Source organism: Triturus cristatus, chromosome 4_2, assembly GCF_964204655.1.
Source record: "Triturus cristatus chromosome 4_2, aTriCri1.1, whole genome shotgun sequence".
Classification (NCBI taxonomy): domain Eukaryota; kingdom Metazoa; phylum Chordata; class Amphibia; order Caudata; family Salamandridae; genus Triturus; species Triturus cristatus.
The window spans coordinates 959,922,927-959,946,495 of record NC_140586.1 but is presented as its reverse complement, the minus strand read 5'-3'; the positions used below and the strand labels follow the sequence as shown (position 1 = coordinate 959,946,495).

The window sequence follows — 23,569 nt, the reverse complement described above, 5'->3', positions numbered from 1 at the left end:
ATAGAACACAAGCTGAAGGGCCAGGCGACATCTGGACAATATCCTTTATGAGTAGAACAATTATGCAGATACTGTGATAATAAATTGGGAGGGCGGTGTTGAGTGATGTAACACATCGGGCACCCCCCCTTTTTTTCTTCTGGTATACTAGTTGGGGATAGGGCGACAGGCACTCTGCATGGTTGGAGGATCGGGTAGTCCTAAACCCAGATTGCAGGGAGGGGGATTCATGTTTTATTTTGCAACTGTTTACAATTTAGATGACGGAGAGGGTACAAGTGGCAATATGAGCAGGAGACGAACCTCGCATCTGGAGGTATGCAAAAAAGACCTTGCAATGATAATTTTGGTGCATTGGGGGCAGAATAGGGACTTATAGCTAGAACTTAGGGCTTCGACTGACATACCAGCCCCACCCCTGATGTGGGAGATGTGGGTGGAATCACCGTGCAAGCTTCACACTAGCCAAAATAGACACAATAACAGAAAAGGGACAAACTCTTCTCCTGGAATGTTAACGGGCTGATAAACTCAAGCAGGGGATAGTGCTTCAGTATATAAAACAACACTCCCCGGATGTTGTCCTACTACAAGGGACACATTTGGTAGGCAACTCATGTAAAGCCCTAAAACGTTATATATTAGTGGCACACTATGGATTCTCCACCACTTCAAGAGGCATAGTAAAACTCATGTAACGCAACTTTAACTCACAAGGTAGATACGCCACAGGAGCAGAAATCTGGGAGGGCCAACCTATTACAATAGTGGCAATCTACGTTCCTCCTACACTCCACTACACTGCTTTCCAAGATCTGGGGGACTTACTTCTGAACTTCCCACCAGGGAAGTTAATTATAGGTGGAGACTTTAATGCCATTCTGTCTGGATTTCTGCATCGCTATCCCCCATGACTCACATCACAAGCCGTCGTGTTTCTTTGAGTTCCTCATAGTTAAGGGACTCGCTGATATGTTGCGAACCCATAACTCAGAAAGGGCACGTTTCACTTTTCACTTGGGAGCCCATAATAGCCTCTCTAGAATAGACTACATACTTACTTTGGCTGATCAGGTAGTATGATTTATGGAAATACGCCATTTGGCGAGGGGTATCTCTGACCTCTCCCCAGTATGGGCCGTCTATGCATCAGACACGTGACAACGCAGTAAGATGTCACAGTTTAATCCGTGGGATCTTAAATTGCCACAAGTGAGGGAAGGTATAAAGAAGGAAATAGAGTGCTATTTTTAAGAAAATGAATGATCGATGATCTCCGCACTGACCATCTTGAAAGCCTTTACGGCAGTAGCAAGGGGAGAGGCAATGGCCTTGATAGCCGGGGTTAAGAAAGAGAAACGTGCCATAGTAGAGAAATTAGAAAATGACATTTTACAGTTCGAGAGAACTGCAGGAAATTTCAAGCATAGGTTGAGTATTAAAAAGAAAGATTATAAAGACCTAGTGAATGATGCTGCTAAGACAAGAGACAGAGCCACACAAGCTAAAATCTATAAGATGGGAGACAAGGCAGGAAAATTACTTGCCTGGCTTGATAAGCGTGAGCGAGTGAACAGATTTGTGACCAAACGTCTGACAGACGAAGGGTGTGTGTAATGGCGTGGGCGAGCTGGAAGTCTTTAGACCCCCTTCCTTCTTCAATTACACCAGACGCTGGGGTCAAGAACAGGGCTTTGTATTGCTGATTTTATTTAAAGTTCCAATACTTCGTGGGAAAAAAAGGGGGGAAGAAAAGAAAAAGAGAGGTTGTTTTCAGGGCAAAGTCCAATGAAGACACTGTAGTCATTGTCCCTGATCTTCTATGGGAAAAGGCCTAGTAGGTAGCTGCCACGATCGTACCTTGCTTCTGTTGTTGCGGCGTCTGGGTAATCCTCCACAACCGGGGGGGGGGTCAGAACCAGCAAAGAAAACAAAGGACAGGATCAAGATATGGTCCTTGTGTAAACATACAAAAAAAAGGGAGGGGTTTGTGCTTGTCCTCCACCAGTGCCCTGTTCGGTGTGGTGCTTTAGTGAGGGAATAAATCAGTGTTTTCTAGAAGGTGCGGCCCGTAAACCCGCCCACCAGCCCTTTGATGAAGATAAGAGTGTGCGGTGCACTTGCCTGGACCCACGACCCTCCAGGGCCGTGGGAAGGAGAGTCGCAGCCTCCTCTTCCCTTGTGGGAGTACTGGACTCGAGGGCGGTGCTCCTTGAGTGATTTCCAGCGTAGTCCTTGTCCTCCTTGCTGGGAAAAGCACCGTCGTCCTCCGACTCGTCAGTTTCTCCTCGTAGTCTGTCGACCCTCAGGATACTAGCGTATTCTCCTTTCTCCGTCTCCTCGTTCTCTGTTTTCGTTGGCGGCATCCTCTTATGAGTCCCAGCTCCGCCCTCTTCCATTCCGGTCGCTAGTGATTGTTCTCCTGATTCTGCCGGATGCAATGGAATGCTACCCTCCCTTCCGGTGTAGGGTAATGCAGCCGCCATATTGGATATCTCTGGACCGTTCGCCATAACAGCCTCTGCTTGCTCACAGGGTGACGCTTCATAACCCACAAATGATAGCGTACGAGTTTGCCGCCCACTACAAACAGATCTACCCTTCGAATAATGCATCCACTGGGGAAGAATCTAGAGAACTGCTAGTGGACATGGACATGCCCATTCCCACCCTTAATACTGTAGATTTATCTCTACTGGAATCCAAAATAACTGAAGAAGAAATAGCTCAGGCAATCCGCAGATTTAGATCCAGGAATGCGATAGGACCCAGTGGCCTTCCTATACAGCTACACAAGATGGTGACTAACAAGATCACCCCCTACCTTAAAAACATGTATATGGAGAGTAGGAAAATGGGGAAACACCCTGCAGACCAACGACTGACCACAATTGTTGTCATTCATAAAGAAGGTAAACCACGCTAGTGCTGCTCTTCCTATCTCCCCATTTCTCTGCTTAATGCAGAAGTCAAAATCCTTGCCAAATTGCTGGCTTCACGCCTAATGCAGATTATCTCAAAATGTGTACACTCTGAACAGTCAGGCTTTATGCCAGGAAGGAACACTGCACTAAATCTACACAGGCTTCACGGAGTTCTGGGGTGAGTAGACACACTTAGAGAAGATGCAGTGGTAATGTCTCTAGATGCAAAATGGCATTCAATGCCATTTAATGGTACTATTTATTCGCAGTGCTGGAGAAGATGGGATTCAGAGCCAACTTTGTGGCCTTGGTAAAACTCCTTTACAGCGACCCACTAGCACAGGTGATTGTAAATGATAAAACCTCCTCACCTTTCCCTCTTGGGAGAGGAATGAGGCAGGGCTGCCCCCTGTCGCCTTTGTCCTTGTGCTCGAACCTCTGACAACATGGATCCGTAGTGATCCACTGATCAGAGGCTTGTGCTGGACAGAAGAGTGAGAGTACCGGATTTCCCTTTATGCTGATGACGTACTTTTATACCAAGTATCGCCCACATCCTCCCTCAATAGAGTTTTGAACATATTTATAAACTTTAGGAAATATTCGGACTACATGATCAACTGGGCAAGTCTATCATTTACATACTAAACGGGACACTCCCCTCCCTACCCAGGGGATGCGAGGCAAAGGTGGCCATGGAGGGGTTCCGATACCTAGGCATATATATATCATAACAAATCCTGCCCCATTCTATGACCGAAACCTTTTAACCCCACTACAACGGGGAGATGTATGACACTAGAGATCCCTTCCACTCTCCTTGCTGGGATGTGCGGCCCTATTTAAGATGATGGTACTCCCTAGATTTTTATAAATATTACAAAATGCACCTTGCCCAGTCCCGACCACCTATTTTAAAGCCATAGAGAGTGAACAGAGTACATGTACATGACAAACCACCCTCGAATAGCTACACAGAAATTACTTATGGGGTGGTACAATGGAGGTATTGGGCTCCTGGATATACGGAAATATTACTGGGCAGCACAACTAATGTTGGTCAATTAGTGGCTACATAGACCACATGACGAACTAGCTTACAGAATGGATAAGATGGTTTTACCAGGCGGTAGATGCGAAAGGGCACTTTATACCACGCCAGCACGGTTACAGCTAATGGGCCCCATCAGACACACAGTTCGGCTCTGGCATTTAGTAAATAAAAGCCTGGGATGGGCAAAGAAAGTTACACAGGCCACCCCATTATGGGATATTGAACAGCTGGGAACCCTGAGAAACGTCAAGGGTTTTGAAAGCGGGGACCTCATAGGTATCTCCGGAGTGGGAGACTTATGGGCACAAGTAGGGGTGGTTCCCTTCGAAACATTACAGGGAGAATATGGTCTTACAGATATGGAGTTGTTTTGATACATACAAATCAGACATTCTCCCAAGCGGCCATCCCTGGGGAAGGGGAACTCCCTGAGTCCTCTCCACTGGAAGACAGAATCCTTACGGACTACATGGATTGTAAAGCGATCTCCCTGACCTAAAAAAAATTAATTAACAACTCTCCTGACCACCTCCTTCAACTCCGAGAGCATTGGACACAAGATATTGCGGAACTGGAGGACAAATAATGGCGGTAAGTACTGGCATCCCACTGGGAGGTGGCTACTACCTCAAGATTCAAATTAATACAACTCAAGATACTACTTGGAGTGTGCTTCACATGCCGTACTCTAGTTCAGATAGGTCTCAGGGTAGATCCCAACTGTAGGAGGCACTGTAGTCAAGAGGGGGCATTATACTACGTACTTGGGACTGCACGTATTTAAAGGAATATTGGGGATCAGTCGTATGCTGTATTGGAGAGACACCAGGGTTGAGAATGGAGCCAAAGACTAAATGGTGCCTCCTGAATGTGTGGGTGCTACAGATTTGAACAGTTAAGAAAGGGCCTGGGTTACGCTGGGAATGACAATAGCCAAACGTAACATAGCGAAATCATGGGGTGCTCCTGGAACGCCAACACTCCGTGCATGGATGGAGGACATGGACTGGTGTATGCTATCACAAAAGACAATATGTGAAAGCCGTGGCTGCCTGAAGAAGTAGGTGCAGATATGGGGTAAATGGAACCCATTTAGGGCAGATATATGTACCCCGCCAGTGCTCGACACCCAGCCCATAACGAGGAATGAATAGCTCTCTATGTTAGAGGGAAGGAAAGTTAACATAACAATGCATATTGTTGTAATTGTGAAATATATTAAGTCTCTGAATGCCATCCCTCCATTGCAAAGGTACTGTAATATTACAGACATACCCTGTTTTGTCATCAATAAAAATAATGCTGAAAGAAATACTGCTGGATGCATGCGCAAATACTAAATAAAGCACTACTGATTACACTGGAGTATTGGATATTGAATAACTCTTAATTTTGGTGCTCGGGGGATCTTATATTTTAGTGTTGGAAGCGTTGGCTCCCTATTGGAGTGTATAGTATCCACTTCTCCTTGGAGCACCTCTACGAATTAGTTCTTTCAGATAAATTGGGTACACATGTTTTTGCACATTCCTATGACCTTGCTACCTGTCTATCTTACATTGTATGATGCAACTTTAGTTTGTTGCTGCAGACATGATGAAGTAACTTTAGTTTGTTCTTTCTTAATTCTGTTAAAGTCACAAAACTATATTGATTACCTCTTGCTGTTTTTCGGTTCATCGGTTAATTCAATGTCACCCATATGTGAGGGCAGGCTAAAGTATCTGTTATTGTTCTCCTGCAGATTGGTATGCCTGATTTTGGAAGTGTCAGCTGATGTATCATTTCAGGATTCCAAGCAAGGTAAGTAGCACCCAATGTGAAAGTGGAAATGAGACAAAAAAGAATCACTGAAATGATTTGGGTTTTCTTTTTTCACATATGTTCTACTGTGTGAAGGATCGCTGACTCTCAAGCCTTCAGATGCTAAGGATTGCTGACTCACAACTTCTCAGTTGCTGACTCACTAGTTCATAGTGCCAAAGATTGTTTTCAGTAGGTAAGGATTTCTGACTGGTTACCACAGGGCGAGGGCCCTCAGTCGGAATCGCACCAAAAATGTCTCTTCTCCATGAGCATCTACAAAGTCTGGCACAGACATGACTATCGGTGTGTCTCAAATACTAAGCCATGTACACATTTGCCACCTGTCTCACTGGCTCCGGGTCCATTTGCTCATATGAGATTGGTAGTTCTTGATGGAACAGAGCAGATTCAGAGGAACCTGATGTTCAGTAGAATTGTTACCTCCTCTTCTAAAAAGCTGCAAGCATAATCAGGTTTCATGCGGTAAACTTCAACAAAGCAGATTGTTGCCATGTCGAGCAATCCATAACAGATGGGAATCGGCCAAATGATCTGACCGTACCAGTGAGATCCAGATACTCGCTGGGGGACTATCGATTAGCAGTTATCTCTCTTCACATTGGCTGAGAGTGTAGTGCCAGCACTGAAAAATCACAGTTTTTTTCATCCGGCTCAATCCAACCTTGCGGTAAAGCGAGAATGAATCAAAAATGTTTGTGTAACATGTGAGACTTGTTGTTGGACTTGGCCCTTTTTCCCTCATTTTTTTCGTTTTTGCAGTGTTAAGGTGCAGGTGCTCCCTTCTCCCAAGATGGCTGCCACAGCCCCCTGCTACTGCAGGGTGGTCGTTTTTCATAGTAGCACCCTAGCTGCCAGGACCTGGCTGGGACCCACAACAATGTTGCGATACCAGCCCGCCTTTTTGTCCCATAGTTAGAGTGGGGAAGCTCCTGGAAGAAGCTGGAACCTTCTAGAAGGGAGGTGGGGTTTTACTTTTGCCGCCTTGGCTAGAGGTCACCTGACCTAGGGCTACTTAAGAGTGGGAGGGAAACTTTTGTGGTGAGTTGGCCATTGGGGTGAAGCAGAGCTGGAAGAATCCACCAGGAGTGTAGGCGGTAGGGCCTAGCCAGGGACTTATGCCTCTGAGAGTGACAGGATTTAGGTACTGCCTCTTAAGTGAGTGAGGTGCCCTGTGAATCCCACTGATCTTGCCCAGTAGTAGGAGGACCCAGAGACTCTCTGCCAACCTGACTAGGAAGGACCTAGTCGCCCTCTCCATCCCTACCCCTGTAACAGAACCCTAAGGGCGCCAGATACATCTGCGCCACAAGACTTCATCTGTCAACTGAGAACTGAAACCTAACTGTAAGAACTGAGACTGCATGACCAGAGCGAGCTGTAAGCCTTGAATGCCAGAGCTGAGACTGCGTGTCCAAGCTGGCCTATCAAACTAAATGCTAAGCCGATTGCCAAGCCACCGGGGATCGACCAGGTGCTAGCGCTGTGACCCCCGCGCTCCCTGCCCTGGTCTGGGACCCCCGGCAGCGTGCTCCGCTGAGCACCATATCCCCATCCTTAATTTGAGCCCCCCCCTGCGACGACGAAGCCAGCGCACTCACCGCCGCGGCCTGGAGGCCTGGAGAAGTGCCCTGCTGTATCACGAGGCCCAGGAGAAGCCCGGGGCCCCGTCGCTGCCGTCGCAGCTGTGTGAGGAGGTGCGCAAGGTCGGGGCCGAGTTCCCCCAACGTCGTGAGGACGGACGCCTGCTGACGCCGAGACGGAGGTAAGCCCGGAGGCCGAGATCCCCCCTGGTGCGCCCCCTGCTGGTCCGGAAACCACACCGCACCTGGCCCGGGTTGTCCCCTCCGTGGGAATCCCCTCCCCTGCCTGCGCGACGGAGAGACCCCGCCGAGGGATCCTGTCCGTGTCCCCCCTTTTGTAATCCTGAGCGCGGTGCTCTGTGAACTGCACCGGAGCATAGGGACTCGCTCCTCAAGTCCAGTAATCCTCCCCGCTGGAAGCCGTTCAAAGTACTGACTGACATTACTCTCGTGTGGCACTTCACGCCACCGACTCTGCTTCCTCAGCCGGAGAGACCGGGACGGCGAGTAACCCCATGTGTTATATGCACTGCTCGAAAGAAATTACATGCCAAGGAGTGCGAGTAGCGCATTGTGTTATATGCTCTGCTCGAAAGTAATTACATGCCAGGGAATGCGAGTAGCGCATTGTGTTATATTCTCTGCTCGACAGTAATTACATGCCAAGGAATGCGAGTAGCGCATTGTGTTATATGCTCTGCTCGAAAGTAATTATATGCCAGGGAATGCGAGTAGCGCACTGTGTTATATGCTCTGCTCGAAAGTAATTACATGCCAAGGAATGCGAGTAGCGCATTGTGTTATATGCTCTGCTCGAACGTAATTACATGCCCAGGAATGCGAGTAGCGCACTGTGTTATATGCTCTGCTCAAAGGTAATGATATGCGACTGATTACGAGTCACGCGTTGTATTAAATGTTCTACGCAAACGTATCCACATGCAACTGATTGCGCGTAGCGCTATGTTTATATGCCTTGCTTCACAATACTAGGGGCCATTGATCACGAGGAGCGCTCAGTTCTACAGGCGCCATGTTAGTGAACCCAATGTTTCTCCTTTCAAGTATTACGCTTAGTTAGACGGCCGATTCAGGGAAAGACTTTACGTAAGCGCGCACAGCGCTAGAATGAGGTTAGGCACTGCATAGATATCACCCAGAGTGTCGAATGTAATGTCACGATGGTATTATGATTCATGTATTACCTTGTTATTTCCTGAACTGCATCTGACCAGCTATACTTGGATAAACTTGAAGTATTTGCATAATTTAAACGGTGTGGCGTCCCTTATTGTGTGTGACTCTAGTCCATGAGAAGCGTGTGGTGTATGGTTGCTTAACACATAGCCCTCTGGTTGCCCGACCGGCTCGCGCCACGCTACCGCCTATAGGGCCTGGTGACCCCAGGTTCCTACATTGGTGGCAGCGGTGGGATCCTTGGGACTTGTGACCATACAGCACCCTTCCGTGAGGCGAAGGGCGCCACAATTAAACGCCTATCCTACATTTTTTTGTTCCTCAGCTCAGAAACCATTGTTGCTGGCTCATTAGTTCCACTGTCCAGGTAGAGAGTGCAAGAAACCTGGTTAACCACTAACTGTTGCCTACACCCTAGGAATTTTCTCCTTGGTGTCTAGGTCCCCACCTGCCAGAATGGAATCCCGGTTAGCTGACCTCGAGGGGTACACAGTGAAGCAACTAAGGGAGTTCGCGCAGGAGTTGGGGGTGCCTGGGATGCGGAGGGCCAAAGCGCCGGAACTCCGTACCGCCATTAGGGCATGGGTAGAAGCCCACCCAGAAGGGAGAGGGGATGAGGGACAGGGGGCGCCAGATGCACCTCAGGAGGAGAGCACCCAAGAAGTCCTAGACATTGTAAACATAGAGGAGTCTGAAAATGTGCCCCCAGGGAGACGTTCTGGGGCCAGTAGTAGGACAGGGTCTAGTAGGAGCGCGTCTCCAAAGGAGTATGAGGACAGAAGGGAAGAGAGGCAATTAAGATGGGAACTAGCCAAGTTGGAGCATGAAAAAGAAAGGGAAAGAGAAGACCAGAAATGGGCAATGGAGGAGAGGAGGATGGCGCACGAGCTTCGGATGAAGAAGTTGGAGCCGCGTGCCCTCCAGATGAGTGTGTCCAGTGAGGACACTGGTGGCAGCATACCGGAAGCTCCACAGGAGCTAGAAGTTTATTTATCCCAGGATGACATCACCAGGGTGTCTGAGGAAGCATTGGGGTGTGAACCTGAAGGAGGTGGTGCAGGGATCTCCCAACCCAGCGAGGTGGGAGAAGTGGCAGATAGCCCAGCTAGGTCCCAGGGAGAGAGGGTTGTAGGGCCTCACGACCTATCTATAGGACGGCGTGAGACGGGGAGGTGTCCCGAGGTGCCCCAACCGAAGTCTCAGGGCCTGGAGAGTTCCGCAAGGGAGCCCCAGGTTGGGAGCCTAGGCTGTCCCGATGTGCCATCCAGTGCAGGGGAGCCCCTAGTGTCAGGAGGACCCAGGGCGACTGTAACCAGCGCGCCTGAGGTTCTGGGGTTGGCCCAGTCGCAGGGTTTAGATCCTGTGCTGGGATGCCAGGCTCAGGGGTTGCCTGACCTGGCGGGTGGGGCCTCTGTTAACAGGGTCCCCCCGAAATTGACTTCCAGGGGTACTTTTCCCGTTAGGAGGGTGCTGAAATCTAGAAGGGGGTGCAGGGGGAGGGAGGTCTCACCCCTGGCACCGGTGCAGCCTAAGGGTTTAGACCCTAGGTTGAGGAATCAGTTGAAGGGTCAAGGCCCTGTACTGAGGAGACAGTGGTGGTCTGAGGGTGCCTCGCAGGGTAGGGTGAGGAACCCCAGAAGGAGAGTTAGGGGGAGGAGAGCCTCGCCCCTGAAGGCTGGTCAGCCTAAGGGTGTGAACCCCAGGAGGAAGGACCAGAGGCAGTTTAGGACTGCAAGGAGGAGGACCGGAGTGGTCAACGGGCACTACAGGCCTGGGGCTACTGCCCCCCACTCCGCGAGATCACCCGGGCCAGAGACATCTGGACGGCCCAGGGGCCGGTCCTGGCCACAACTAGCTAGGGAGCCCCCGTGGGGTGGTTTCGTTGGTCCAGGAAGGTTTGTTAGGGAACCATCGGGTTCCAGAGCGGAGGAGAACCTGCGGGTGCTCCTACCGTTGCGGGCCTGCGTCCACCTTTTCTCGCCCCAAGCAGGGAAGACCATCAAGGCATTGATCGGTCTACCCTGGCTTTTGGCTGGAAGGGGGTTATGTTGGACTTGGCCCTTTTTCCCTCATTTTTTTCGTTTTTGCAGTGTTAAGGTGCAGGTGCTCCCTTCTCCCCAAGATGGCTGCCACAGACCCCTGCTACTGCAGGGTGGTCGTTTTTCATAGTAGCACCCTAGCTGCCAGGACCTGGCTGGGACCCACAACAATGTTGCGATACCAGCCCGCCTTTTTGTCCCATAGTTAGAGTGGGGAAGCTCCTGGAAGAAGCTGGAACCTTCTAGAAGGGAGGTGGGGTTTTACTTTTGCCGCCTTGGCTAGAGGTCACCTGACCTAGGGCTACTTAAGAGTGGGAGGGAAACTTTTGTGGTGAGTTGGCCATTGGAGTGAAGCAGAGCTGGAAGAATCCACCAGGAGTGTAGGCGGTAGGGCCTAGCCAGGGACTTATGCCTCTGAGAGTGACAGGATTTAGGTACTGCCTCTTAAGTGAGTGAGGTGCCCTGTGAATCCCACTGATCTTGCCCAGTAGTAGGAGGACCCAGAGACTCTCTGCCAACCTGACTAGGAAGGACCTAGTCGCCCTCTCCATCCCTACCCCTGTAACAGAACCCCTTAAGGGCGCCAGATACATCTGCGCCACAAGACTTCATCTGTCAACTGAGAACTGAAACCTAACTGTAAGAACTGAGACTGCATGACCAGAGCGAGCTGTAAGCCTTGAATGCCAGAGCTGAGACTGCGTGTCCAAGCTGGCCTATCAAACTAAATGCTAAGCCGATTGCCAAGCCACCGGGGATCGACCAGGTGCTAGCGCTGTGACCCCCGCGCTCCCTGCCCTGGTCTGGGACCCCCGGCAGCGTGCTCCGCTGAGCACCATATCCCCATCCTTAATTTGAGCCCCCCCCCGCGACGACGAAGCCAGCACACTCACCGCCGCGGCCTGGAGGCCTGGAGAAGTGCCCTGCTGTATCACGAGGCCCAGGAGAAGCCCGGGGCCCCGTCGCTGCCGTCGCAGCTGTGTGAGGAGGTGCGCAAGGTCGGGGCCGAGTTCCCCCAACGTCGTGAGGACGGACGCCTGCTGACGCCGAGACGGAGGTAAGCCCGGAGGCCGAGATCCCCCCTGGTGCGCCCCCTGCTGGTCCGGAAACCACACCGCACCTGGCCCGGGTTGTCCCCTCCGTGGGAATCCCCTCCCCTGCCTGCGCGACGGAGAGACCCCGCCGAGGGATCCTGTCCGTGTCCCCCCTTTTGTAATCCTGAGCGCGGTGCTCTGTGAACTGCACCGGAGCATAGGGACTCGCTCCTCAAGTCCAGTAATCCTCCCCGCTGGAAGCCGTTCAAAGTACTGACTGACATTACTCTCGTGTGGCGCTTCACGCCACCGACTCTGCTTCCTCAGCCAGAGAGACCGGGACGGCGAGTAACCCCATGTGTTATATGCAATGCTCGAAAGAAATTACATGCCAAGGAGTGCGAGTAGCGCATTGTGTTATATGCTCTGCTCGAAAGTAATTACATGCCAGGGAATGCGAGTAGCGCATTGTGTTATATTCTCTGCTCGACAGTAATTACATGCCAAGGAATGCGAGTAGCGCATTGTGTTATATGCTCTGCTCGAAAGTAATTATATGCCAGGGAATGCGAGTAGCGCACTGTGTTATATGCTCTGCTCGAAAGTAATTACATGCCAAGGAATGCGAGTAGCGCATTGTGTTATATGCTCTGCTCGAACGTAATTACATGCCCAGGAATGCGAGTAGCGCACTGTGTTATATGCTCTGCTCAAAGGTAATGATATGCGACTGATTACGAGTCACGCGTTGTATTAAATGTTCTACGCAAACGTATCCACATGCAACTGATTGCGCATAGCGCTATGTTTATATGCCTTGCTTCACAGTACTAGGGGCCATTGATCACGAGGAGCGCTCAGTTCTACAGGCGCCATGTTAGTGAACCCAATGTTTCTCCTTTCAAGTATTACGCTTAGTTAGCCGGTTCAGGGAAAGACTTTACGTAAGCGCGCACAGCGCTAGAATGAGGTTAGGCACTGCATAGATATCACCCAGAGTGTCGAATGTAATGTCACGATGGTATTATGATTCATGTATTACCTTGTTATTTCCTGAACTGCATCTGACCAGCTATACTTGGATAAACTTGAAGTATTTGCATAATTTAAACGGTGTGGCGTCCCTTATTGTGTGTGACTCTAGTCCATGAGAAGCGTGTGGTGTATGGTTGCTTAACACATAGCCCTCTGGTTGCCCGACCGGCTCGCGCCACGCTACCGCCTATAGGGCCTGGTGACCCCAGGTTCCTACACTTGTCATTACAGCAAAATTTATGAATGGCCACCATAAATATTTGTATTTTCCCTTGAATGCATGTACTACAAATATGTTTCCCGAGGCATGGTCTAATTCCGCTTTTCACTGCAATTGTGTCAGATTATAGTGAGAGACATGGAGGACATTTGTGATTTAATGTCTAACCACCGTACCCTTCACCTGCTCTTTCGCCTTACTGCATCCTTTATTGCCCCAATGTTCATGTTGGTAAATATTGGACCTATTGAAGACACAATTTTTAGGTCTTGCCTTGCTATCGCGTAAGCGATCGCAAAGCGAGACTATAGTAAGGGGCATTTAAAAGTGCTCCAAAAAGCGCATGGCGAGCACGCGCACAATCACGCGCATCGTGCCGCCATGCAATCCGTTTGGCAATCTAACTTCAAAGGGTCCGCTCCCCCGCCTGGAATGTGCTCCCCCGCCCCCGCCAAGCGCGCGCGCCACGCTCCGCCGGGCTTGTCTTGTTTTTTTTGTTGCATATTTATATAGCGCCAACTCGACCCGAAGGTATTGGAGCGCTTTACATAGCACCGTATTTACATTACACATTCAGGAGGCGGCAGCACAGCCGACGGACCACATCCTCTCCCATTCTCTCCCTCCTGCCACGTATTCCATTACATGCATTGCCCTCTTCCTCTCGTTCCACTTTCTGTTTGTTTGTACCATTCGCTCTCCCCTGCCTCGTTCTCTGGCCTCTCTATCTCTCGCAGCTTTTTTTTCATATTTCCCTCCATTTCTTTCTCTCTCAATCTTTCTGTCTCCATCTCTCTGTTTCTCCCAACCACTGTCTATTAATTCTACTTCTTTTTTTCTTTTACTCATTCTTTCCATTTCCTCCCCAGCTGTCTGTCTGCACATATTTCTTCTTCTGTGTATATTGTTCTCTCTTCTATGTGCTGTCTCTGTCTCACTGTCCACCTCTCTCTCTCCGTCTTATTTAGCACCCTCTTCTCCATTGTGTGTTTCTGCTTTCCCCGCACCACCTGCTCTACCGGCCCCCCTCCCTCCATCTGTACAAGGGGGTAGGGGATCAGATAAGCCCCTACAGACACTAAGGACGCGATAGGTCACCAGGGTCAAAGGGGAGCCAGCCTTTCCAGGGAAGAGAACAAGCAACTAAAATACAGATTCCAGGTTGCCTTCGAGATAGATAGCGCCTTGTTGCATGTTGCATCCTCACCAGGATATTTTCGATTTCAGAAAGTATCGGAGCATCAGCAAGGCCCTGCAAGCCTCTTCGCCACTCAATATCACAAGACAACATATAACTTAGTAACGAACAATGTTTAACTCTACAAAACAACGTTGGCATAGATGTAAACACAACAGCACAACATCTTGCAAACTCTTGAAAAGATAACTTTTTAGTACTTTTATATAGCGCGAACTTGACCCGGTATCTGGTATCAGAGCGCTTTACATAGCACCAGTTGCGTTACATGGGGACACATTCATTTTTGTTTGGCACAGAGAGATTAAGTGATTTGCCCAAAATCACAGGATGTTCAGCGTCATTGCCGAGACTCGAACTCGGTTCCCCGATTTGAGGTCGACCGCCCTAGCCGTTAGGCCAACTCCTCACCCGTTTTAGAAAGATAAAGCAAGAGTGATACGCTACAATAAAAAACTACTTTGGAAAATGAGGACATATGGTTGGACTATTTCACCTAGAAGCAATATCTGCTTACAGACGAGCTGGTCCGGGTTTTAGACTCACCAGGATGTCTTCTGTTAGGGATAAGGGGGTAAATCCATCAGCATCTTTTAGCCCAAAAACACTCCTAGATGTGGCTTGAGTTAGTTGTGAAATACGAAATCTACTTAAAACTCAGAGAAAGCGTAAAGAGTTTGCCTTCATCTTACCACACCTGTCACCCTGGGACCAAATTGTTGCTCTTTTAAAAATACAGAATATTTCTCATTTGATGGCTGTCTGAGAAAAAAGCAAAAACTGTATTTTGTTTCTCATAGAATGGCAAAACACACTGTGGAATGAAGTGAGTGTTTTTTTCTAGAAATGTCATCAACGAAAGTACAATTGCAGGCTAAAAGAGAAAATAACTGTTCACTCTTATTTTTGCTTTTTTATATCTGGCCTAAAGATAGCTTTAGCTGTCTTGCTGGTCTTTGCTTTTTCCAAAAAATAATGATGCTCCCTCCACACAGTACAAGATATTGGGTCGTCCAGCTCCAGACATTGGATACCTTCATTTTGAGAGACTGCATATAGCTTTTCACAACACAGCCGCTGAAAAAGAAATCCCCCTTTGTTAAACAACTGCAGGGACTTGTATTCCCCAGTGGCTACTAGTATCTATGTATAGTAGGGTGTTATCACTTTAATAAAATATTTGTTTCTTAAATTGAAGCCTATGATATCGACTCACTATCTTAAACCAGCTTTGGCATATTTATATTGGATGGAAAACAAGTATAAATTAAGATTTAAAAAAACAAAAACACGTATTTAGCCTTGACATGCAGTCTTTTAATTTTGAGACATCATCAAACTTATCGCCGATCCTTTCTGCCGAACTTGAGTAAGTCTCTTCGCGCCCAACTTGCTCTTTTTTCTGTGGTTTTTATTTACTTTTTTTTTTTTGCATAGGCGAGGAGATGTGAGCCGCTTGTCGAGCCTGGGGTTCTGCATTCTTTGTAGTTTTGCCGTGAACGGCATATGGGCATTCTCTTTGTGGCGAGGCGCATGCCTTTGGTTTCAGCTTTACATAGTACCAGAGTGTTTGCGATTTTGTCTGTGTCGCTCTTCGGCAGTGTATACGTTTGTTTCCATCTGCATTCATTTTTGAGTGGCACATCCCTCAACATTACGGACTGCAGCAGAACCGCGCACGCTAAAATATATGGCTCTGATAAACCACACTGTATTCAGCTAGGCTTGCGTTGGGTTACATATCACACAAACCACATGTCTTTGTCTCTGCAGACAGCATACGTTTTATCCCGGGCGTCCTGCAGCGTCATTTGGTAGAGGCAGAATGTTTAAAATGTGTGCAGTAAACGTCACATTTTGTAACACGCATTTGCAATGCAATAGGTCTTGCAATTGCGAGATTGAGAGCTATTGACATTGTAAATGACAAGGCCTTTTATATATGTTTTAAAAACCAAAACATAAATAAAACTAATTGTCATTTACAATGCCAATAGCTCAAACTCGCGTGAATGCGAGACCTATTGCATTACAAATGCTTGTTACTTTAAGGAAGAGGTGTGGCGCCGCGGCCAGGGCAACTGCCTCCGGAATCTGGGGATCACGGTTTGATCCCCGGCACCGGCAGCAGATTAGCCCAGCACCATGTGACTCTGGGCAATAGCTTGCTTAATCTTCCCAACGGCCCCCAGCGCCTAGAGACCCTTACGGGTGATTGTTCGCACTTTACAAATGTGGATTATTATTTGCAGGTATTAATTGCAGAGTAGCAGCGAAAATGACATTATGACTACATTGTTGAATAAATCCTGGGTCTACTGCCACCCATAACATTTGTAATCATTCTGTAAGGGTTCCTTGTGAAGCTGAGCCTAACTTTATTCTCAAATTATTATTTTGATTAACTGCACCACATAATTTTATCATTTATGAGTGGTCAGGTTCTTCCAAGCAGTTTAATTACATTTCAACAGAGCTCTAGAACAGTACAATAATTACAACTGTAATTACAAATTTACCCTGTGGTCAAGTTCATGGAGACACCAGCAGTTCTTCTTTTCCCAAAGGTGGGGTTCATCTAGTTACAGACTGTTCAGAATACCGTTCAAAGAAATCAGCACATTTGATGGCGTGGGTCTCACGACTGCTTGCTCCAGAGCAGGTGTACGGACTTCACCCCATCTTCATGTGAATTTCATGAGTCTAGTGCTCTGTGCACATCTTTTGAGCTTGTAAGGCGGGTGATTCTTTGTCACAGATGGCTCTGTCCTTTAGGCAGATAATCATCAAAGGTCACTCCCTAAGGGATTTTCTGGCCGGTGAAATGTGGTCACATAGATGTGCCGGTAGCAGTTGTGCAGCCGCTTTGTTTTGAGTTTTTTGTAGCATTCTTGGTAGGGAGAGTGAAGCTCCATAGTAGAGTCCGTTATCAAAATCAGGACGTGAAAGGATGACCGGTGGTCACCTGGACCTTCTGTGGGGATCCTAGCTGAGGGTAGATTAGTCTTATGGGTCACATAGGATCAAAAGTGCTTCTCGTCATTTGAGCCTGGGAAATCCACAATCTTTTAGGAGTTACTCTAACTTCCTGGGGTCGGAGCACAGTAGAGGATGGTAGTTCTCCCAGTGTCTGCATGTGAGGATCTCTGTTTTGGATGAATTGAGTTTAACTTCACTAGTCACATCCATTGGTCGATGCCTTGAACATAGTCATCTAGACTTGAGCTATTCAGACTGCTCAGACTCTCCAGTTTCAGAGGGATTGGTGTGTCATCTGCGTGGCTGCAGCATGCCCGGTTGTAATGTTTGAGGTCTGCCCATGGGCTGAGGTAGGCCTTGAGAGAAATGGAGCAATGATTGATCTTTGAGGTATGATTTCTGCTTTGATGATGACATGATGCTGACATGAATAAAGAAAGCCAGGCAATGCTCACACGGTCAGTGAGGTAAGAGATCATGGTGAAATGTGCCTAAAATGGAAAATAAGCCCAATAGAAGAACTGTGGTTGTCAGACCATCCACCTTGGAGATCAGGGCAGAGTCAATGTCTGGCCAAGGGTGGAACCCAGTTTATCGATCTGTTGGTGATGTGTTTACTTCAAGGACATTGCAGATCAGTTGTCTAAAAAATGAGCCATTTGAGATTTTACATATATGCTGGTTGGTATATGAAAGGATGCTGTCCACACAAGGTAAACTTGAATTACTTTAATGAGCATTCATGTATGCAATCAGCAGTGTTCGAGTGAATCAGCAACTGCTTAGTCAATTCAGACATACACCTTCCAATGAATTAGAACCCGCCTACATCACTATGCAAGTCCTAAGATTAAGGACCCGACAGTATGTATGATATCTTGAGAACACTGACTGCCTCTGGAAGCTTGTAGTATTTATTGCCAACGTATATGTACATTTAGTTTCTGCATCCAAAACCCACAACTTTAGGAGTAATTCTTTGTAAAGCTTGTGTCTGAGCGTCCTTGAGCTCCTTCTCTTCAGTGTGATGCACGGTCCTGACAGCCAAACCAGACATTCAACTCAGAGTCTGACTCCCCACCTCATGTCTCTAAAGGCTATAGTTTTGCATTGAATAAGCTCATAAATATTGGATATGTTTGCTCGTTTATATTCAGTAACAAACTCCCATTTTCATTCTGCAGGTCACTGAAGCATGGATAAAAAAAGAGAAAAGCATCATTTAATAAAATGCAGCAAAAATCGCCACACTGAAGAGGTTTATGTTGAAGAGGTGACAATGTCTCAGACCACCTATAAGTAAACAGTACCAACAAGTCGAGGAGGAAACTGGGGTAAAGAACCCTATTTCAAGTGAAATTGATGTAGCTAATTCTGTCATTCATTATACATTGCTGAACAACTAAATAAAATTATCACAAACATTCTAACAAGTGGGTTATTAGGGCTACACAGCTTCAGAAATAAAAATGAGTAAATCGCCTGAAAATAACCTCTTTTGTAAATTCAGTCTACATAAGGAGAGCCTTGGAAAAAAAAACATATCCATGCACCGAACGTGAGAATTTTTGTCAGAAAGACCTATCACCTCAATGTGAGTGAAGACACTTTAGTCGGAAGACTGATCTGCTGAAGTGGGAAAGAACACACCTGGCACAAAAGAAAGTCATTGTAAAAGGTCCTTTCCAATTTTTATCAAAAACACTGGAGTTTATCAAAGTTTGTTTCAACCATGCTCGATTATGAAAAGTGACGCCACCAGTGCTCAGGTCTTTGCCACAGCCGTGGAGACCCCACATTGGGCACTGAGATGAACCAATATTCTGAAACTGATAAATGTGTAAAATAATCTTCCTGCCATTGCACATGTGTAGCCTACACTAAGTCAAGACCATACATTTGTCAGTGTTTTATAACCTGCTAAATAAATGTTAATAAAGCTTCAGTCACAAAGTGAACCTAACTCTGCCGGACAGACTTCATATAGACATAACGGAGCCCATAACTCCATGAGAGACATTTGGAAAGGTTGAGTGAAATAGCTTAAATTGCTTAAAGAGGTCTCGACACTACAAGTCCAAACAAAATTTTTAATAGGCTCAATGCAAGTGTTAAGAATAACAGTGAAGCCCATTTGAGAGGTTAGTGCTGAAAATGATCTAAACACATCTGAACTTTGGAATCAAGTAAAGTCTTAATCTGCTGTGTACTCAAGAAAAAACACACCTGGAGACAATAACTCAAGAAATAAATCTTTTAATTGGCCAAAATATGAGGACAGCATTAGTTATCAATTCCATCTCACCAAGATAATGTACACGAGGAAAAACCTTAAAACTACTCTAAATGTCAGAAACTCTTTCGATGGAAATCTTATCTCACTAAGAAGAATAAAGACTGATTAAAACCCTTTGATCTGAATGTCAAAAAAGCTTTATTTCTAAAATATTTTCTTAACTTACAAGAACAAAAATAGGGTGGTAGGGACCATTTCAGTGCTCAAATTACCAGAAAATATTTTGTCATGAATTCTCTCACCCAGCATGAGAGAACAAATGAGGTGCCAAAATCTTTCCAGTGCTCTGAATGCAAGAAACATTTCAGGCATAATTACAGTCTCACTGAAAACGAGACAGCCGACACAGGGACAAAACCCTATTGGTGCTCTGAATGCCAGAAAAGCTTCAGTCAGAAAGCCAGTCTCATATACCATGAGAGGATCCACACTGGGGAAAAACCTTATCCGTGCTCTGAATGCCCAAAAAGCTTCACTAAGCAACGGTATCTTGCATACCATGAGAGAACTCACACTGGGAAGAAACCCTATGAGTGCTCTGAATGCCACAAAAGCTTCAGCCACAAAACCAGTTTTATTCGCCATGAGAGAATCCACACTGGGGAGAAACCTTATAACTGCTCTGAATGCCAGAAAAGCTTCAGTACAAAAGAGAGTCTCATTTACCATGAGAGAATCCACACTGGGGAAAAACCTTATAAGTGCTCTGAATGCCAGAAGAGCTTCAGTCAGAAAACCAATCTCATACACCATGAGAGAATCCACACTGGCGAAAAACCTTATCTGTGCTCTGAATGCCCAAAAAGCTTCAGTAAAAAAGTGTATCTCACTGAACACGAGAGAACCCACACTGGGATGAAACCCTATTGGTGCTCTGAATGCCACAAAAGCTTTAGTCATAAAGCCAGTCTCAAACAGCATGAGAGAATCCATACTGGGGAAAAACCGTATCAGTGCACACAGTGCCCGAAAAGTTTTATTAAAAAACTCAAACTGACTTACCATGAGAGACTTCATTCTGGGAAGAAACCTTATAAGTGTTCTGAATGCCAGAAAAGCTTCCGGCTTAAAGTCTGTCTTATTGAACATGAGAGAACCCACACTGGGGAAAAACCATACCAGTGCGCTGAATGCCAGAGGAGCTTCAGCGCTAAAAGTAGCTTTGTTCGACATGAGAGAATCCACACTGGGGAAAAACCTTTTAATTGCTCTGAATGCCAGAAAAGCTTCAGCCAGAAAAGCCATCTCACTGAACATGAGAGAAAACACACCGGGCAGAAACCTTATCTGTGCTCTGAATGCCAGAAAAGCTTCCGGCTTAAAGTCTGTCTTATTGAACATGAGAGAACCCACACTGGAGAAAAACCATACCAGTGCTCTGAATGCCAAAGGAGCTTCAGTTTGAAAGGTAGCCTTGCTCGCCATGAGAGAACTCACACTGGGGGAAAACCTTATCCGTGCTCTGAATGCCCAAAAAGCTTCAGTAAGAAAATGTATCTCACATACCATGAAATAACTCACAGTGGGAAGAAACCCTATTGGTGCTCTGAATGCCCAAAAAGCTTCAGTAAGAAAATGTATCTCGCATACCATGAGATGACTCACAGTGGGAAGAAACCCTATTGGTGCTCTGAATGCCACAAAGGCTTCAGTCAGAAAACTAGTCTCATACACCATGAAAGAATCCACACTGGGGAAAAACCTTATAAGTGCTCTGAATGCCAGAAAAGCTTCAGCCAGAAAACTAGTCTCATACACCATGAAAGAATCCACACTGGGGAAAAACCTTTTAATTGCTCTGAATGCCAGAAAAGCTTCAGTCAGAAAGGCAGTCTCACTCGACATGAGAGACAACACAGTGTGCAGAAACCTTATCAGTGCCCTGAATGCCAGAAAAGCTTCAGGCTTAAAGACAATCTCACTCGACATGAGAGAACTCACACTGGGGAGAAACCATACCAGTGCTCAGAATGCCAGAGGAGCTTCAGTGTTAAAGATAGCCTTACTCGACATGAGAGAACTCACACTGAGGAAAAACCTTATAAGTGCTCTGAATGCCAGAAAACCTTCCGTCAGAAAGGCAATCTCACTCAACATGAGAGAAAGCACACTGGGCAGACACCGTCGGACTGCCTCGAATGGCCAAAAAGCTTCGGTTGTCAATCCATTCTAAATATGCATGAGAGAAGCCACACTGGGCATAAATCGTGCCACTGTTCTGATTGCCACAAAAGCTTCAGTCATATAAAGAATCTGACTGTAAATGAAAGAACCAACAAGAGGGAAGTACCTTATCAGTGTTCTGAACAATGGAAATGCTTCTGTGAAAAAGCTACACTCTCGTCGAAAGAGCATACATATACTGAACAAAAACCTCATCAGTGCTTTGAGTACCTAGAAAGCTTTAGTGATAAATTCTACTTACCCACGATAAACCCCACACTGGTCTCAAACCGTATTAGTGCTCTGACTCTCATTAATGTTCCAGTCATGTACCCCATCTCAGAGAATACAAAATCCCACATTAAAGAAAAACCTTATCAGTCTGAATGTCCGAAAAACACAATGAATACTACAGAATAGTATAACAAATTGGGAAGCGCTCATTACCCGTTCATTACAAAATACAAACAATAAATAGCTTCACTGTGCCTGTTATGCTGTCCAGCTTTGTAATTTGGATGCAAGGAATGTTAGGTAACCCTATTAGTTAATTTTCGAAACCCAGAACATACCTAGATTAACAGTAAGCCTATAAACCGACCCAACAACGTAAAAGTATCCAAAGATGCAGAAGGTTTTGCAGTATCACTGGCAGAGACGAAACTCTAGCTCTACACTTGCAGAGGCATGTTACAAAATGCAAAGGATGAACAACTACCCTTCAATCCAAGGAGAAAAAGAAGAAACAACACAGTAAAAGCAACCTGAAAGAAAACGGGACCAGAGACAAACGCCTGTAAGAGACCACAAGAATATAGTGGAAGGTACATCAAACTCTTGGAGCTATTTAGTAGCTACTCCGAGTGAAAGTGAAAACCATAGCTCAGAGTAATAAAGTCTGCCCAATTTTGTTTTGTCTTGCAGCCTCATAGTGCAGACACTAGGAGTTTATTGAAACTCAGCAAGTTTATTGACAAAAAAAACAGCGCATTCCCATAATAAACATTCAGAGAGCAGGGACGCTTGAAGTAATCAATCCTATGCTGACAAATAGACAACTGAATGGCTATGCAGTAAACTGTCACATCTTGAACTAATAATGCCCAAGATAGTGGTGTGAACATAAAATGGTTACTGTGCTCATAGAAAAAAACAAGTAAATCAGAAAGCGAATGTTTTTTATGTTCACAAAACTAAACTTCTCTAAGTGCTAACCTGCTGACAACAGATAGTTTCATCTTGGTGTTCTTGGCTAGTGGCCATCTTGTGGGCCTGATGGTATTTCACACACTGTGGCATGTTTACGACAATTGTTTGTTCAATGCTAATAGATTGATACTATTTTGGGTTCATTTGTTGAAGCACTAATTATTGTCCTAGCTAAACTGGATAAAGACCTTAAACGTGCAAGTCATTTCAACCTTATTCATTAATTATCCAATATTTACAACATTCTTACCAAATAGGGGCCCAGTGTACCAAATATGGGTGCAGATCCGGTAATCACAAAGTAACACAGTTTGCGAACACCAGTGTTTTGTGCAATATTTAAGCCCATTTTGCGAGTTGGAATTGTTTTTCTGACTCTCAAAATAGGTTTTGCAATCCATTCTGAATCAAACTGATATATATCATAGTTTATGACTGCCCTTTTTAGTTGCAAGCCATTGATCAGTTGCACAAATCTCAATGGAGGTGATTACAGATTCACAAAGTTGTCCCCTTGGGCCCCAGTGCATTTTCCATACAGAAGAGTTATCGTTACATGCAAGATCAGAAATGGGTTGCAAAATGTTGGTTTGCAAATTGCAACCTCTGTTTGTGAACTGTCTTTTAGTACATTGGGCCCATACACTTTTAAAAGTGATTTGAGCCAGTTTTTCCTTATGATCTATATTTGGAGAATAGATTATAATCCAGTAACACCAGTGTTTCCCAAACGTTTTTATACCACAAACGTTTGCGACCCACCTAGCTTTAATGGATTGTTTGTAAACGTCATGACCTTGACCACGCCCTTCAA

The 23,569-nt window shown here is 46.3% G+C and overlaps 1 protein-coding gene across 5 annotated transcripts in view; it reads left to right on the top strand.

The window, feature by feature from the left end:
* Positions 1-23,569, top strand: part of LOC146839122 (uncharacterized) — a 113,187-nt gene that overhangs the window by 64,926 nt on the left and 24,692 nt on the right. For 3 of the 5 annotated variants that reach the window (XR_014960786.1, XR_014960785.1, XR_014960784.1), the window contains exons 3-4: positions 5,723-5,781; positions 18,272-18,421. Coding sequence is in view for 2 of the 5 variants with exons in the window: in XM_085603133.1 (XP_085459259.1) it covers positions 19,612-21,966 (2,355 nt within the window). In the remaining 3 variants the exon portion in view is untranslated. Of the gene's footprint in view, positions 1-5,722; positions 5,782-18,271; positions 22,371-23,569 lie in introns of all 5 variants that reach the window. The other 2 variants (XM_085603133.1, XM_085603134.1) reach the window with 1 other exon arrangement.